This window comes from Quercus lobata, chromosome 1, assembly GCF_001633185.2.
Source record: "Quercus lobata isolate SW786 chromosome 1, ValleyOak3.0 Primary Assembly, whole genome shotgun sequence".
NCBI classification, from domain to species: Eukaryota; Viridiplantae; Streptophyta; class Magnoliopsida; order Fagales; family Fagaceae; genus Quercus; species Quercus lobata.
In genome coordinates, this window is record NC_044904.1 from 13979193 (window position 1) to 13997388 (window position 18196).

An 18196-nucleotide genomic window follows, 5' to 3' on the forward strand; every position below is an offset into this window, starting at 1 on the left:
GGAAGAAAAGGAACGAAGTAAAAGATGAAAGAAGAGAAGGAATGAAGTCTGAGATAAACGACAGCTGTGCAGTGTAGTATAGTGTAGTGTAGACCTGTAGTTTAGTGGTGTATTTAAGTAGGATGTGTTCACACGTGAGACAATAACAAATACACGTGTTATAACTGTTCCCGCATAATTTGGGATAATTTACTTTGCTCTGTTTTCTGTATTTAGTTTAGTGATTTAGTCACGGATACATGTACAGGTTCATTCAATTGAATGGAATACAAGTTTTTCTTCATTCCAATTTCTCTCTAGCTTTAGCTTTTCTCTCTTCCTTCAATTCTCTGTACTCTGTACTTTCTTATAAGGTGAGGAGTTTTGAGAAAGACATGACTCAATATGTGGATGATATGTAGGTTTAATTAGTAGCATATATTGTAGCAATGTGGAATATGAGCGTATATAGTGATAGTTTCCTGGACAATTTTCAAAATTTTTGAGTATTTAACGTTTGAGATTATTTATTGTTAAGACCTTTTCAAATTAAATAAAAGCTTTTATTTTCCTATGAGAAATAATGTAAACTTTGGGAAAGTGTCTTTTGGCAAAGTTGGTGACTTTCGGCTTGAACTAGTGGCTTTTGATACTGTTACTGTGAACTGTGAAGGCCACTTTCGTTTATACATTGAGGCATTGGGCAATTGTTTCAGGTTTCTGTGCTATAATGGGAAAGAATTTGATACGACCGTTGAATAAATCACTTTTTTTTTTGGTGAGTTATATATATTTTCAAAGGTATCAGTTTCACGACTTAATAATCTTTTATTTTGTTCTTACATGTAAAAGAAATACATGTGTAATATTTTCTTGAATTAGAAAATAATTATATTTTTTTTAAAAATGAATCGATTATGCCTTTCAATGGATGAAATGAAGAACACACGTTCACTTAAAAAAAAATTGAAATAGAAAGGCAAGTTAAGATAGATTAAATATATTTAAATGTTTCTTCCCCAAAAAAAAAAGTTTAAATGTTCTGCTGTTTTGTTTTGTTATATATATATATATATATAACCATGAAAAGACGTACACAATATAATAACCAAAATTTATTGAAATATTTATTCAAAAAAATGAAGTAATATGTGTACTACGAAGACACAATGGTTATTTATATTTGCTAATTTCATAGTTGCAGGTAGGAAGATTCGAAGTTTGGACATCTATACGTTAGTAACACTTAGATAAGTCAAACTATCAAACTACAATGCTCTTGACAATTGTTATCTATAACTCTTAACACTTCAAAAAGAAAGAAAATAATGTGTAGCCACTTGACTTCGGTTTCTCTTAAGAGCCTTTTTCCATTTCTCCCTTTCCTATAATTTTTTCAATATTTATTTTGTTTATTTAACCACATATTACTTTCTCATATAAATTTCTATTTTTGAGGTTTAGACAATAGTTTAATGGTAATAACATCATTTATAACTAATACCTAACGTAGTAGTTTGAATTTCATCTCTCCCTTCTCCATTATCTACCTATCTAACCACTAGTGGTTTGTATTACAACTTATCAAGGTAAAGGAGGTAAGTATTGAATGTTGTGATATTTGTGAATATTCTTTAGATTCAAGAATTGAATGTTGTATCTTCTCCACCAAAAAAAAAAAGTATTGAATGTTGTGATATTTTCCACATAGGCAACTCTCCTCTTTGAAAAAAATTAAATTCCTCCAGTACTTGCCTTACATGAGAGAGGTGGCCACCATTAAATAGTTAAAATCACATTCACAATAATGAGCCTATCATCATAGGCGAAAATGGTGCAAAAGGTTTGAAAAATGAAAATTACAAGGTTGGATATTTTAAGCAAATCTCAGTTGAGCTCAGGTAGCTTGAACTTTTAGTAGTTAAAAATGAATAAGGTTGCTCAACATTGGCTCATTTGCATTATCAAAGCTAGAGGCTTCTTGATTAGGACCTGATTGTGTCAGTCATGAGCTAAGCTCGAGAAGCTCAGATTGCTTTACTTCCCTATATATTAATCTACAGCCCAATATTAAAAATTTTAATTATCACATATTTTCCAATCCTTCCCCAAAGCTTTGTTCCTTGCAAAAGATGGATGGGTTCTGCAATTGACTTTGCAGTTTGCAGCATATCCCAGTTTATTGGGTTTCACATCTTGTTTTACCAACAGCAGAAAAACGTGGTCTAGTCTCAACTGCTATGTGCTAATCCCATTATTCATCTCTGCAGCCAATAGGAAATGCTGCTGAAAGGTTTCATGCTCTGTGCTCGAATAATAGTGATCGATGTTCTATATGAGGATCCTTATATTCAGGATTTTTCTCTTTCTTCCAAATGTTCTTTCATCATCTGTGGCATACTTAACTGTATGCAGTTTATTATAGAATAAATAACCTCCCTTTCTAGCATTTATTGTTGGCCTTATAATTGTATAAAGAGTTGATGCTTCAAGTAGGCTTTGTGATAATTTTATTGTTTAATGTTATCCCAGATTGGCATTAATGCAAAGGGGCAATCACGTCATTATAAATTCAACACATCTTTTTTTTTTTTGCAAAGCATGGATCAAGAACTAGTACTTATTTGTTAAACACCCAATATCACATGGATCTCTTTGCTTTCTAATATTTTGCTTATTTTCTCAATAAAAAATATTTAAAAAATCGCTTAATGATTTTTCTTTAAAAAAAATAAAACCCAAAAACCCCAATTTTCACTATCAAGACAATGTCATGTTTCACCAGCAATTAGCCAATCACAAATGCATTTAAGGAGCTGGCTTAAATCCAATGCACAGAAAACTAGATCCGTTATCACGTATTTACATTTCAGGTTGAGTTTGTATCTAGTGACTAATTCTACTAGATACATTGAAATACGGACACACGTTCAATTATATCCTAACATGTCCAGTCACACAAGCCTCTCCCTTACATTTCAATGAGTTCAGGGCACAACACAACGTTCTAGTGCGCAATTGCCCTTGACCCAACCTTGCCATTAACTACAATTTTACTTTTACTTCACATATAGAAATGGCGGGAAATAGAACGACGTCACGTGCATGTCACACGCATTAACTCTCCAACTTTCCCCGCCATTTCTAAACCCAGACCCGCCGTCTCTCTACTTTCCATTTCCCCACTTTTCAAAACCATCGCTATCTTGCACCGCTGCGCATTTTAGCACCACCGTCCCTGTCTTTCTTTGCCTTCACCGTCCCCAGTCTCACCACTCACCCTGGGTCTCACAGTCCTTCCAAAACTTCGCAATCCCAAACTGTACACGTGGAAATTAGGGTTCAAATTTAGGGTTTTGTTCAGATGGGGAATAAGGTCACGGACGAGCTCTTATCCACCGTCCGATCCATCGTGGGCTCGGAATACTCCGACATGGACATAATCAGAGCCCTACACTTGGCCAAAAACGACGCCACCGCCGCGATCAACATAATCTTCGACACGCCCAATTTCAAATCAAAAGAATTACCAGCCATTCCCAAAACCCCTAGAGTTTCTCGCACCGTTGCTTCGAATTCTTCGAAGCGAAACGGCTTCGAGAACCAGAATTCAAATTCGAATTCGATAGTGCGCGAAGCAAATGCTACTGATTGCAGCGTTAGTGACTCCGGTGAGGGTTTCGTCGAAGAAGAAGACGTGAGTCGAGAGAGTTCGCTTGGGGACGAGTGGTGGTTCGTAGGTTGCAGTGAAGTTTCCGGGCTGTCCACGAGTAAAGGGAGGAGAGTGAAGACTGGTGATGAAGTGGTGTTCACGTTCCCGCTGAAGAGCAGTTCTTCTCGTTCTCCGTCGCCGGGAAAGGTTTTCGGGAAGGGTCGACAGCACGCTGCGGGGGCTTGTTCGGAGATTGTGAGGTTTTCTACCATAGAATCCGGCGAGGTAATGTGGAAAATAGTAATTTGAGAATCACTGACTGATTGTGAATGTGACTGATTGATCAATTTGAGTCTGATATGTTGTGTTTGAATTGATTGGCGACGTGGTAGATTGGTAGAATACCGAATGAATGGGCACGGTGTCTTTTGCCGCTTGTGAGAGATAAGAAGGTTAAGGTTGAAGGTTGTTGTAAATCTTCTCCTGATGTTTTAGGCATAATGGATACGATTCTTTTGTCGATAAGGTAAATGTAGGTTTTAACTTAATGATGATAATCTGCTTTTGATTTCATGTAATTACGTTATCTTTATGATAGACTCGTAAGTTTTCGAAGATGTTTTGGTTAATTTCACCTCTTAACTAGGTTGGGGTCGAGAAATTGATGACAAGGGTAGCATGGTTAAGATAGTGTTGCATATGATTTTGTTTTGAATTGTATAATGTTGTATCTGGTTGGTGTATACAGTGGTTGATGAATTTACATATTGTCTTCAATCTAGTGTATACCTCAATAGTTCTATGTTCCGTAAGCATCACCAGAATTCGCTCAAGGCAGCCAGCAATGCTGCTGAGGAATCAGTAGTTCATCCTCTCCCAAATTTGTTCCGGTTGCTCGGACTAATCCCTTCTAAGAAGGTGATAATTTGTTATTTTACTTGTTTCATCTTTCTCCTTCAAATTTATTCCTTTAATCTGATCATAGATGCTGCTTGTGCTGCTAAATTTGAATATATGATGTAGTTAGCATCTTTTTGTTATCATATATTGTATCCTGCTGAGCTTTTACGTAGAAGTTGTAACTGAATTTTTATTTACTTTATTGATTGGTTGTAATTAGGCAGAATTCACTCCCAGTGACTTGTACACAAGGAAGCGGCCTTTAAACCTGGAGGTAGGGAAACATTAAAAGCTTTCTTTTTCTGGCTGTGTTCATGGTGGAGTTTAGAGCTTAATCTTGCTTTAACAGGATAGTTCTGGTCTTCGGGCCTCATTGTTACACGTTAACAAGTCTACGAATCCTTCTCGAAACGAAAATGAAGTGGAAAATGAGGAGTCCATTTCGGATGCTGATCTCGACAACATTGTTGGTGTTGGAAATTGCTCTGAGTTAGAGGTACCGCCATTTCTTAGATGATATTGAACTTTAGTGGGGCTTGCTTATGCCTATAGAAGGTGAAATTACTCAAAAGTGAGATGTGTTATAGGAAATGGATCCCCCTGGTACTCTTCAATGTGAACTTCGACCCTACCAAAAGCAGGCTCTTCATTGGATGATTCAGCTGGAGAAGGGACAATGCCTGGATGAGGCAGCAACAACACTTCATCCATGTTGGGAGGCATACCGTCTTGCAGACAAGTACGTTAGATCATTATGTTATCTGATCCTCTCTAATCTTGAGACTCTATATTCATGGGAGTGTTTGTCTATCTAGGAGGGAGCTGGTTGTCTATTTGAATGCATTTTCAGGTGATGCTACAACAGAATTTCCAAGCACACTGCAAATGGCCAGAGGAGGAGTATGTTCTGAGATGGCTCATACCTAATTTTGATTTTAATTCCCATTCGTCATTGTTATAACTCAGTATATTGACTTTATTTTGCAATTAAAGATTCTGGCAGATGCAATGGGTCTTGGGAAGACCATTATGACCATATCCCTCCTCCTTGCTCATTCAGAAAGAGGTGGATCATCAAGTAGTCAGTACATGAGTCACCCGTCAAGTGAAGATAGTGAACCCAGTGGTATGTTGGACCACTGCCAAGATCCGCCAAAGAAGACAACAAAAATTTCAGGTTTTGATAAGTTGATGAAGCAAAAGAACATCCTTATTAATGGTGGAAATTTGATTGTATGTCCTATGACACTTCTAGGCCAGTGGAAGGTATTAGTATTGGAATCCTTATTTACTGTTTGTTATTCTGCATAATTGTATCAAGTGCTTCATTGAAAGTTGGTACTATAAGTAGCAAAGCATATGCATGCTCATATGCTTTTCTGTTTATGAGAGTCAGTCTGAATGATTCAGTGAATTGTCAGGCAGAGATTGAGACTCATGCACAACCAGGGATTTTGTCTCTATATGTTCATTATGGACAAAGTAGACCAAAGGATGCAAGAACTCTAGCTCAGAGTGATGTTGTAATTACCACATATGGAGTGTTAGCCTCAGAGTTCTTGGCAGAGGTAATTTAAACATTCTTGTTATGTATCAAAAAATTTAAACACTCGTTCTTTATCATGGAAACTGTCTGAGTATAATTTTCTACCTTTCTTTGCATGAGATCAACAAATGCATTTTTCTTGTTGTATCTGTTTATCTATGTAGAATGCTGAAGACAATGGTGGACTTTACTCAGTTAGATGGTTTAGAGTGATTCTTGATGAGGCACATACCATAAAATCCTCTAAAAGCCAAATTTCTATGGCTGCTACGGCTCTAGTTGCTGATCGTCGCTGGTGTCTTACTGGCACCCCCATCCAGGTCAAGTTTTTATGAAACGTGTTGTAAACTGGTCAAGTTTCCTTGGAAATTATTGTAAACCAAAAAGGGTTCTTGTGAATGAATGTTACTACTTGTTGGGTGTCCTCTCTCTCTCTTAGTGGCGGCGCCACATAGAGGTCAGGGTGGTTCTAGGACCACCCTGACCTGGAAAAAAAAAATTTATATGTAATAATTAAATATTTTTTATTTATCTACCCTTAAAAAAAAAATAGGAACACCCTCAAAAAAATTAGGAACACCCTCAAAATTTTTTTATGCCAATAAAATTAAAGAGAGATGCCATGTCCACAACATTTTTACAATATTTTCATAACAAATCACAGGTGATTAGTTATTATTAGTTCAAATTTGAACCTAGCACTAAAATTACTTTTTTATGACAACAATAATAACCGGTAACAACCTACCACTTAGGATTTGTTGTAAAAATGTTGTGAAAATGCCATGGACATATCATTTCTCAAAATTAAATTTTGGTGGATTATTTGTTACATTTCGGCCGGTACCAGTTTTTAGAAGAAAAAAAGAAAAATCCCTAAACGGACAAACTCGTCAGCACAGCATGTCATTACCTGTGTCGAATGCCTAAAAAACAAATCCAGCCATCGCAAAGGTCGCCCCTACTTCTTCTTCTTCCTTTTCGTCTTCTTCTTATTGTACTATTTTTGGTTGTTGTTTTTTATTATTTAATTACATATTTATGTTTTAATATTATAAAACAGTAATTGTTATGTAATAACTAAATGATCTGAGTGTCAAAAAAGAAAAACTAAACGATTTGTTTTATTTGAGGTTTACTTATTTGGATCAATAATTTTATGTTGTATAAGAAAATATAAATATAAATATATATTATTTTTAATTTTTTTTAGAAACCCCGAAATACCTTGAAATGGTACGTCGAAATAGATCAGTACTGAAATATTCCGTTCCACTAAACAAATCGAAACAGTGTCCAAAACAGTATTCATAACATTGCTTTCAAGCAAAAAGAAAAAGCTAAAAAAAAAAAATTGAACTAAAATCTAAAAAAGAAAAAATTGTAATAGAGAATCTAAAGAAAAAAAAATTGTAACAGAGCAAGCCCACCCAAGAACACCCTGAACAATATTCCTGGAGTTGCCACTGCTCTCTCTCTCTGGTACTTCTGTGCAATCCTTTTAGCAATCAAATGAACAACTTTACTAAATCTGAAGAAAAAAGGTTCCTTCGAACTCGTCCACTATTTCTTCTAGATGTCTTTTTTAGTCAGTATTTGCTCTCTCCCTCAAGTCTATTTCATAGCTGAGCTCCCACCCAACCCCTTTTGTTAAGCTTCTAACAGGATGGTTGACTTGACAGTTGACATCTAATAGATCTTTTTCCATAATGGGAAGGTACTTGGGACCTTTAGGCCAAAACTTCCTTTGGATACTTATATCATGTGATGGATCACGGATGGTGTATTATTAGAATACTTTCCATCTTTTAATTATTATATAATATCCATGTTTTAAATGATATTGGATCTTTAAGGTCTATTGCATATTTATGTGCTTTGCAAATTTTTCACATCTGATGTCATGCTTGAAGCATGAAGTTATCTTCATGTGGTACCTTTTGACTTTTCTCTTGCAAGCACCGTTCAGTTTATCTGCTGAAATAAGGATGCCATGGACATTTATTAACTTGATTAAGCTTTGTAAGAATTAAGTAAAACTTTTCTCTAGTATATGTAATACAAAATCTCAAGGGAGATAAATGTTGATATCAGAAGCTGGATATGAGAGCTTCAGCTTCTGATATACCTGTGCATATGCTGTTAAGCTTAAGCACTGCAACAACTTTATGTGGTTTTATGTACTATTTTGCAGTGTTACATCTGCACCTGCACTTGTTTTGAATTTAGGCTTGCTTATGTGACTTGGTTAGTTTCTCTTAGATATAGATGTTGTTGTTGAGTCCGCTATTTGTTTTGGTAGGACATCAAGTCCAATGTCTACGAAGCTATATTGAGCAGGCCAGATGCTTATCTTGCAGATAGTGACTTTTGTTACTTGTGTGGTGTGGTTGTTTTACTTCATTGTTATGCTTCCTGACATTTAATTTTTCCATCACAGAACAACCTAGAGGACATTTACAGTCTTCTTAGATTTTTGAAGGTGGAACCATGGGGAACTTGGGCATGGTAAGTTTTGCTGCCATTTTTAGTGTAGAATAAACATATTGTGATCTTTGGAGTTCCTAAAATTGGTTATGGCTATTTTTAATTCTATATAATTTCTGCTGAGGTTTCTTATATCTAGGATTTTTTCTCTATTTTTGTTTAAAAATTATTTTGCATGTGAAGGCAATATTTTCCTTTGCTCAGCTATTATCAATTTTTGTACATCAAACGTACTGAGAAGCCTTCGAGAATTCATAGAAGATGCTTTTTTGTAGTTTGCGAAATAAAGGATGCTTTTTAAAATTAAAAAAATTTAATGATTACAAGAGATACATAAGAAACTAATCTTTCTGATGAGAAATTTTGGCAATACTTTAAACCGGGCCTCTTTTGAGTTTTGTTTAATGGCTGCACCTTTGCCAGTATTAGAATCCATTAGTTTTGATGTCAAATATTTTCCATTTTCAGTCAAAAATATTTTTCAAGGAAAATTGCTTATTTTCAGCAATTTGTTTGCAACCCAGAAAAGCACTCCAAAAACCATTTTCAGGACATTGGCCCTATGAAAAATTATAGTTTATATGTGAATTTAGTCATATAAAGCACTATGTCCCCAAGTCGCACATAACAGCTGCAGTGAAGTGATAAGGTAGGGAACCTCTGCAGTGGATGCCATTCATTCCTGGCATTCTTTTGTGTGTATGTGGGTTGGTTTGGGTGTCATATATGTTTAAGCAAACACTCTTTCTAATTTCCTATTATTTCCATGAAGTTAGTTGATGTAGATGTCCCTTGTTTGATTGGTCTATCTTATATATTCTAGGTGGAACAAACTTGTTCAAAAACCATTTGAGGAGGGTGATGAGAGAGGGTTAAAGTTGGTTCAGTCCATTCTAAAGCCAATCATGTTAAGGAGAACAAAATCTAGCACTGATCGAGAAGGAAGGTGAGTAATGTCATCTTATCTCCACTTTTTTGTATGTTTTCCTCTAAAAATTATTGTTTGTTGCAGGCCAATTATTGTTCTTCCACCAGCTGATATTCAGGTTATCTATTGCGAACTCACGGAAGCTGAAAAAGACTTTTATGACGCCCTTTTTAGAAGATCTAAGGTTCTCGTTTCCGTCATTGCTTTATATACTGTGTTATTGTTTTAAGGTTATATTCTATGGTACATTTTGAACAATATGTCAATGACCTAGGGAGGGGGGATAAAACTAAGAGTAATATGTTGATATGAAATCCCTTCAGGTGAAGTTTGATCAATTTGTTGAGCAAGGACGGGTTCTTCATAACTATGCTTCCATATTGGAGTTACTTTTACGTCTTCGCCAATGTTGTGATCATCCATTTCTTGTGATGAGGTATGTATACCTTCAGTCCCCCCCCAGCTTTATTGTTATTATATTCATGCCTTGCTACAATGATGATGGTACTATGGAGGTCTGGTAAGGTATAGAGGTGATCTTTAGGCCAATTATCAATGCACTTTATTTTGAATAATTGGTAGTCAGCAAGGAATTCTTATCCCCAAATGTCTAGTTGCATGAAGAGATTGACCATAATAATTGTTCATATGATAGTTAAATGTTACTGTTGATTATAACCGTAAAAATGTCCTTATATCTTGTTTAAATAAAAAATCCTACAATTATGATTGCTTAAGGGTGGCTTTGATTTGGACAGTCGAGGAGATACGCAAGAATTTTCTGATCTGAATAAGCTAGCTAAACGTTTCCTTAAAGGCAGCCACAATGCCCAGGAAGGGGAAGCTAAAGATGTGCCTTCACGAGCTTATGTTCAAGAGGTTGTGGAAGAGCTGCGTAAAGGGGAGAAAGGAGAGTGTCCGATATGTCTTGAAGCATTCGAAGATGCAGTATTGACACCTTGTGCTCACCGCTTATGTCGGGAATGTCTATTGGCAAGTTGGCGAAATCCTACTTCTGGTTTATGTCCTGTTTGTAGGTATCTTCAAGTTGTCAGTTGTCATAATGTTTTAAATATGGATTTTATTTTTGTATGTTCTTTTACAGGATTTGTATATTCTTTTCCTTGAAGTCATTTTGATGTGAATTTTCCAATTATGCGATTTCTGAATATTATTTCCTTCTACAGGAAGATCATTAGTAAGCAAGATCTTATAACAGCCCCAACCGAGAGTCGTTTCCAGATCGATATTGAGAAAAATTGGGTGGAGTCATCCAAAGTTGTTGCTCTCTTGCATGAACTTGAAAATCTTCGCTTTTCAGGCTCTAAGAGCATTGTCTTCAGCCAGTGGACTGCCTTTCTTGACCTCCTGCAGATTCCTCTTTCTCGGTAAAAATTCATACCTCCTTAGAAAAGATGAAGGAACTCATTTGGTTGTGTCATAGAAATTGGGCACGATGTAGGTTCTCCTCTTAGTATATCTTTTATAGAAGAGCTGAATGAGTATACACTCTTTGGAATAGCAGAAGATTCCTCCTGGTAAAAATTCATAGCTGCTTAGAGAAGATGAACTCAGTTGGTTGTGATAGCTTAGAGCACCATGCTGTTCTCCTTTCAGAATATCTTTTATAGGAGATCTGAGTGAATTCATATAAGCATTTTACTTTTCCATCAGATTCAGTTCTTTGTAATTTGTCACATCAATCAGTATTTCAGTAGTTTCATTTTTGTCCAGGAATAACATTTCCTTTGTTCGTCTGGATGGTACTCTAAATCTGCAGCAGCGGGAAAAAGTGTTAAAGCAGTTTTCAGAAGATAGCAACATTCTGGTATTTGACTAATTTATGGAGTAATTTTCCTGTTTATCAAAAAAATATGCAGTAATTTTCCTTCTTTTGTACTGTGGGTAAAGAAAAGTAGTCTAACAAATGGTTTGGGTTTAATAATTGGAGCTTGGATATTGCATTAGGTATTGCTGATGTCACTGAAGGCTGGTGGAGTTGGAATAAATCTAACAGCAGCTTCCAATGCCTTTGTCTTGGTATGCAACGGAGATTGAACTTTCCACTTTTCATTGTGATATGCTGTCTTCCTTGTATGAAATAGCACAAGGAATTGGCATTGGTATATCTCATTCTATAAGCGCTAACTTGTTGTTTTTGGTTGTCAGCAAGTTATAAAATATAAATGAATCTTTGTTAAGGTTACTGGGGTTTTTGCACCTTCATAATGTCCGACTTAGGTGGCAATTTAGCCAGATCATTATTATTTAGGAGGATCAGTTTTTTTATGCTGAAAACTTGGTGGTGCTTGTGAAATTGTGTAATTATGCATCTGTTTTTTTTTTTTTTTTTTTTTTTTTTTTAAATTACTAGACGAGATAGATAATGCCTTTACAAATAACTTGCATATATGTTTTAAATAAGCTATTCTGCAGTAATGTTTTCTTCCCACTTTTGTTCTTCAGTTTCCATGTCCAATACTCTTTTGGGCAAGTGATTTTTGCTTTGGTGAATTTGGTGTTTATGATCTGATTGACATTTTTGTAGGATCCATGGTGGAATCCAGCGGTAGAGGAGCAAGCTGTCATGCGCATTCATCGGATTGGACAAACTAAGAGTGTGATGATCAAACGGTTCATTGTGAAGGTTCTCTCTCTCTCTCTCTCTCTCTCTTGAATCCTTACCCCATGCGGCCAGAAATTCTAGTTTTATTCTTTCAGTTTTATAGTGACACTGGCAGTACAGAGTTGAACTTAGTAACTGCACTGAGTCGCTGACTCAACATTTCTTCAGTGGTAACATAAATAGGGTTTAGAATTTTCCAACGGAATTGCAACTTGTCCCTTTCTACCAAAAGAAAACAATACCACACTAGCCCTAGTGGTTGCCCCCTTCTTGATGACTGTGCCAGGTGCGGGTTCGAGTCCTCATACCCCACGGGTGTGGGGTTTGGACTTTGGTTTCTAAAAAAAAACGAAGTGCATGGGTGGAGTCCAAGTTGCGGGCACCATTATGTGCTGGTGGTACTCACAGGCGATGTATCTGTGGGGTGTGGTCGGCTGTGATATCACACATGAGCCACCCTTTTTTGTTCCTCAAAAAGAAAAGAAAAAAAGAAAACAATAATAATAATTAACGCAAGGCTCGGAGGACCTTTTGCTTTACATGGGTAAAGCTAGGAGATATGTCGCAAACATTTTGTCTTGGACTCTACAGTAAGCATTATTACCAATTATGTCATATCTCTCTGATGCAACTGTGTACACTCGTTTAAATGCTTTGGATGGCAGGGAACTGTAGAGGAAAGAATGGAAGCAGTGCAAGCACGTAAGCAGCGGATGATTTCTGGAGCTTTGACTGATCAAGAAGTCAGAACTGCACGAATTGAGGAATTGAAAATGCTCTTTACTTAGACCACTACAGAAATATAATAGTTGTTCCTTCACATGATGTCCTTTGATGAGAATGCTCTTTTGCTCTAAGAGCGCATGAGATCAAGATGTTTATGACCTGGTAAAATGAGTGGCTTCTGACCTGGCACTAGAGCTTGAAGGAAGTTGACTTGGGCCTATTTATATAAGCCAACAGGCTATACTTCTTGCGGAGGCAGATCGGGGCGGCAAGAGTTTTTTGCTATGCAATTTTCTTGCATGCTCATGTATTTCCACCATGGGTTTTAAGCGGTGGTCAATTTTTGTAATTTGATGGATACAGAATGAATTCAATTTGATTTGATTTGATTTACTAGACCTAAGTTTTAAGTTAGGTCAGCTCTTCAAAGGCAACAAATCGAAATGAGAAATGCTATGTCCACAACACTTTCACAACAAATCTTAGGTAATAGGTTGTTACTTGTTATTGGTGAGTAAGAAAATATCCAGTGGCGGGTTCAAATTAAAATCAATAACAATTTGCCACCTAAGACTTGTGAAAATTGTGGACTTAGCACTTCTCAATCGAAATTGCACGGCTACATGACCTAATGTATATCATATGTATATCATAAGAGAGTATTTTAATGTGTTAAGATGGAGCTAGTCGCATCAGGGTTAGCATATTGTAGCTAATCATAATGACAATGGTGTTCGTGAATAGTCAAAGTATGGTTTTGTGTCTAATTTCATCTTAAACTTTTAGTGGCCAAGTATCTTTAGTAGCATCCTTTACATGATTTGGAGTGGATTCAATCTTCTTTTTCATTCAGTAATATTTCTAGTTATCAACGAATTCCTTGAATTTTAGGTGGGATGGGGATTGTAATTCTTTCTACCTCTTGGGGTATAATGACAAACTGAGAGGCCCAACTAAAAGGAATCAACGGAGAAATATTTTAATTGACGACAGGAAAAACATTACTCTCCCCCAAACCTTAATACCCCCCCCCCCTCTAGGAGCGTAGGGATTTGAAAGAGTACTACAGGCTTTTTCATTTACTGGAAAATGGTGAAATATAAGAGAAACGAGGCTAAGTGTTGGTGGTGGGATGTAAAATGATTTTGATCAAGCCTTGCAGTGGATTGTTCAAACTTTGTTCATCAATGTCAATCAACGTGATGGATAATTATAAATAATCTTTTGAGCCAATTCATCTACTTTAGCTTAGTTTATTTAAAGCTCCGTGTAAATTATGTCTTACACTTGGCAATGTATTGTATATTTGAACACTCCTTATTGAGTAAGGAGTTATTATTCAGTGGTTCGGGAGCACAATAAATGTGTGCTTCTTCCTTTCACATAATAGTGACTCTCCCACCATAATAGCGAGCACAATAAAAATTATTTTTGTTTTGGAAAGGGACCGCGCTAGCCATACATATAAACTAGGTGTCAACTTTAATTCTTGGATTTTTGGGAGATTGGTTTTCAATTCAAAGGGCAACCCCAAAAAAAAAAAAAAAAAAAAAAAAAAAAAAAAAAAAAAAAAAAAACTATTTTATATACTATATATTAGCATACCTTAACTATTAAAAAAAAAAAAAAAACATATTTCATAACATATTAGTGTGGAGGGCCTTTTTGTAATGTTGGGCTGGGTTACCTCCTATTGTACTGAGCCCAAGTATTCTGGATTAGGGAGTTGAGACCGGTCCAACTGCAACTCACTTTGATCCGACTTATGCACGAACTATGCTTCGTTTGCCAAGAAGATGCTCATGGCGAACAGAGCTACTTCAGATGGGTTATAGCAAGCAGACATGATAATAATAATAAAAGAAAGTGTTTTTGCCTTTAGATAAAGTGAACAAATAATCCCCAATTAAAATGATAATCATAATAATAAGGAACACCTTGTAAAGAAAATAGTGGGAATAAATGGGTGAGGCACGAGTTAGCAAAAGAAAGGAAAAAAGATTAATCTGATGTGCCGAGTTATGTCACAGGATCAAGACCAAAGAGGGAAAACCGTTTTTCCTCAATGCGAATAATCTCTCAGGGAAAATCCTGCCGTGGAAATTAATCACTTTGAGGGAAATAGGCCTGAATGACTTGTGCCCAAAAGAATCCTTAGCTTTTGGCAGAGAGCAGGACTGTTAAAGGGAGAGAGAAGACAACCTATTGGTGCATGCCTGCCATTTTATACTCTATTTTCTCTATTTTTTCTAGTTTTTCCTTTCTTTCTTTTCTCTTCCTTTTCTTTCTCAGTGCTTACTTATTTGTTGCGATTCTCTCCTAGAGGTTGCTATTACCGTGTTCATGATTGTGATTGTGATCGTGATGCCCCTTCGCTGTGCACGGTAAAGGTCCTTTATATAGTGCCTGTCGTAACTTGATTTTACCATTTTAGCTTTTAACAATCTTTGTCTGGTCTGGATGTCCTTGCCAACCACTTAATAGTTTGCTAATTGCTCAACCACTACCACTTACCTGTGTTGGCTGTGCCACCAGACAAAGAAGACTATTTTGTTTGTTTGCTTACCGTGGCACTCTTATCTGCTACGGTGTGGGTGCTCTCTCTCTTCCTATCCCTCATGGCATGCACTTAGTGGTCTTAGCTCATCCTTACTTCCTTTGGGTGGTATGTCATCCCAGCAAGACATTTCCCCCAAAAAAACCTGAGCAGGAACCCCAGAATAGGTTTTCCCCTCTCCCCACCGCCAAACCATGCCCTTACCTCTAACCTATGACCTCACCACCTCCTGTATTGGCTGGGTACAGGCTGATGATGTCTAGGTCTTGCGTGTGCTTCACTTCCATGTATGTCCAAAATCTGCCTACTGCTCATGTGTTCGCCGTGGTCTGGAGGCTTGTCTGCACATTCTGTTGCCCATCCTTGGCTTTTTATGGCATGAGCCATTTTCTGGCTTCTCATTCTTTAGGGCCTGCTCCCTTCGGGGGCTGGGCTTTTGCTTGATTGTGGCCTTTTCCTCCTTCAGCCCATTCTCTTGCTCTTTTCTGTAGTCTTTGCATTTATTGTCATACTACTCTGTTATTCCTGCTGTGGTGTTATTTGACCCAAGCCTGTTGGGCCTCTTTGGGCTTGTTGCTTATTCTTCTTTAAATGACTTAGTATAGTCACTTGGGCTTTTTGGTTACATTGCTTGCAGGCTCCTATGTCCCATTTTCCTTTTGGGCATCTTTGGCCCATTTACTTTCCTTGGGCATCCTCGGCCCTTTCTAATCCTTTGTTCCCATGGGCTTTTACTAACTCTTTTGGGTTTCCCTGACCCAATTACTTTATCCTTCATCCTTGGGGCTCATGGACTTTCCATCAACCCCTTACTTTCTTTACTTTCATTACTTCGGGCCTGCTGTGACCCATTTTCACTTTTCCACATCACATACTGCCCATGGGTTTGCTACTTCTCTCTTTCTAGGCTCCTTTAGGCCCGTTTGTTTTCTCAAGGTCCATTTGTTTATTTTATGGCCCTATAATCCATTATTTCTGTCGCTTGGGGTTAATGACTTTTCTATCCAATTACCAACTCATTTCTGCCCATGTTGCTGGGCTTTTTCTTTCTATTAGGCTTCCCAAAATGATCATCAACAATTAGCATATCTTAATTGAAAATTTTCATATTTCATAAATCATGGATCTTGATTCCTGAGGGTATTCGAGGTTTAGAAATTTTAATAAACTTTTATGATTCGTTTTGATTGAGGGGGAGTAGAGTAGATTTAGTACAAAATTAGCTTATTTTTAACCAACTCTACTCTACTCCCCTCCACTCCCCCTCCTTTCCTTCTCCATCCAAACATGCCATTGATTTTAAAGAAATTGAAGGGAGAATAGAAGAAAATATGTTGATCATAAAGGATGCCTTGCCTCGTGGCTTAAAGGGTTATATATATATATATATATATATATATGTTTTGGGGGTTGGTGTAGTGCCTAAAACTCCAAAAAATACCCTTGAATCTATGCTCACCCATAGGATTGGATGATTACTATCAATTTTGAAAGTGGTTTTAGGGTTTTGGGGTGTTGAATGTGTACGCATGCACTAACCAAGTGTATCCATCACATGGTTCTTATGGAACCTTACCTTCCCAGTCATTCAAGGCCTTATTGCTTGGGGCATTGTGGTTAAGTTTTCATCTTGAAATAATCATTGCTTTGCCCTTAAGGTTAAAGACCTAAGTTGTTGGGCAGCGGAAGATAAGATGTCTACATGTGGTCGTAGTTGCTTACTGATAGTAATGGCTTTGGATTTCCAAGATCATTTGACAAGGGTGAAATTTAAGGCAAAATTTGGTAGTTTTTGGGATTAGCTCATTATTAGAAACACTAGCTAATCGAGTGTTTTGGATTGTGAGTTTTAGGTTGTGGGTGAAGCAACTGACAAGTAGATGAGAATTGTGTTACCAAACAAAAATTTAAGCTTTGTTCTCAAACACACTTGGTTTAGTTGGCACATTTTGACATTCCTACTAAATTTACCCTTTGGACTATACCCCCAACTTTAGGTAACCCCCCCCAAAAAAAAAGGTTTACTCCTTTCCAAACAATTTTTTTTTTCCTATGCATATGAATAAAAAGAAAATTGTTCTTACCATTGAAAATGTGATGGCATAGCTTTTTGAGAATGATCTCAGTTATTATTTCATAATTTAATTCAAATCGTGTTTTGAACACACGATTTCAACTGATGTGGCACACACACTCCATAGACATTGTTTGTAATAATCAGCGCTTTAATTTTATAAGCAATATGTTAAAGAAGTGGTGTTATATATGAACAATGTTGAAAATGATGTTACTCTAATTACAACATATCAGGTCAATAATCGTGGAAATTATAGTTTATAGCCTTCCTCTTTTTAAAAACTATCTCATACCCTTAAAACCCATGAAAATTTGGATTGCAAATTTGGGATTCAATGAAATAGATGATAACTTTTGCTTAAATGATTTATCATATCATATCATATAATTTTTTTTTTTTTTTGAGAAATATATCATATAATATCTAGGGTCCAAATTGTGCAACTATCAACTCTTGTTCCCAATTTTACAAGGACTAGTCCGAACTAAAATTAACCGTTGGACTAGGACAGTGACCGTTACAAATTACATCTACAATGGAGACAAAGTTTTTGAACTTGGAAAATAATTGGGCGGGAAATTCCATTAAATAGGACATACTTCCCGCCATTTTAATCTAATTTGTCCCTTCATAGCTTTAAGCAAATACAACTATTCGTGGTGAGACTCGCACCTAACTTTTAAAGTCTTTAACTATTTGGCATTTTTTTTGAAAAAAT

The 18196-nt window shown here is 36.5% G+C and overlaps 1 protein-coding gene across 3 annotated transcripts; it reads left to right on the forward strand.

Annotated features, from left to right (window-relative positions):
- Window positions 1-2996: 2996 nt before the first annotated feature.
- Window positions 2997-13566, forward strand: LOC115980060 (DNA repair protein RAD5A). Of its 3 annotated transcripts, XM_031102268.1 has the most exons (20): window positions 3011-3916; window positions 4024-4157; window positions 4414-4549; window positions 4752-4805; window positions 4881-5027; window positions 5119-5270; window positions 5347-5431; window positions 5525-5797; window positions 5953-6099; window positions 6242-6397; window positions 8518-8585; window positions 9388-9510; window positions 9577-9676; window positions 9816-9928; window positions 10251-10529; window positions 10680-10880; window positions 11227-11320; window positions 11461-11532; window positions 12041-12139; window positions 12784-13566. In XM_031102268.1, exons 1-20 carry the CDS (start codon window positions 3344-3346, stop codon window positions 12904-12906), a joined length of 3129 nt encoding a protein of 1042 aa, XP_030958128.1. In that variant the 5' UTR covers window positions 3011-3343; the 3' UTR covers window positions 12907-13566. The 3 variants fall into 3 exon arrangements, 2 of the variants coding, with proteins under 2 accessions (XP_030958141.1, XP_030958128.1); XR_004089305.1 differs by lacking the exon at window positions 12784-13566 and having other exon boundaries at window positions 2999-3916; window positions 11444-11532; window positions 12041-12068; XM_031102281.1 differs by lacking the exons at window positions 11227-11320; window positions 11461-11532; window positions 12041-12139; window positions 12784-13566 and having other exon boundaries at window positions 2997-3916; window positions 10251-10525; window positions 10680-10772.
- The last annotated feature ends 4630 nt before the right edge of the window (window positions 13567-18196 follow it).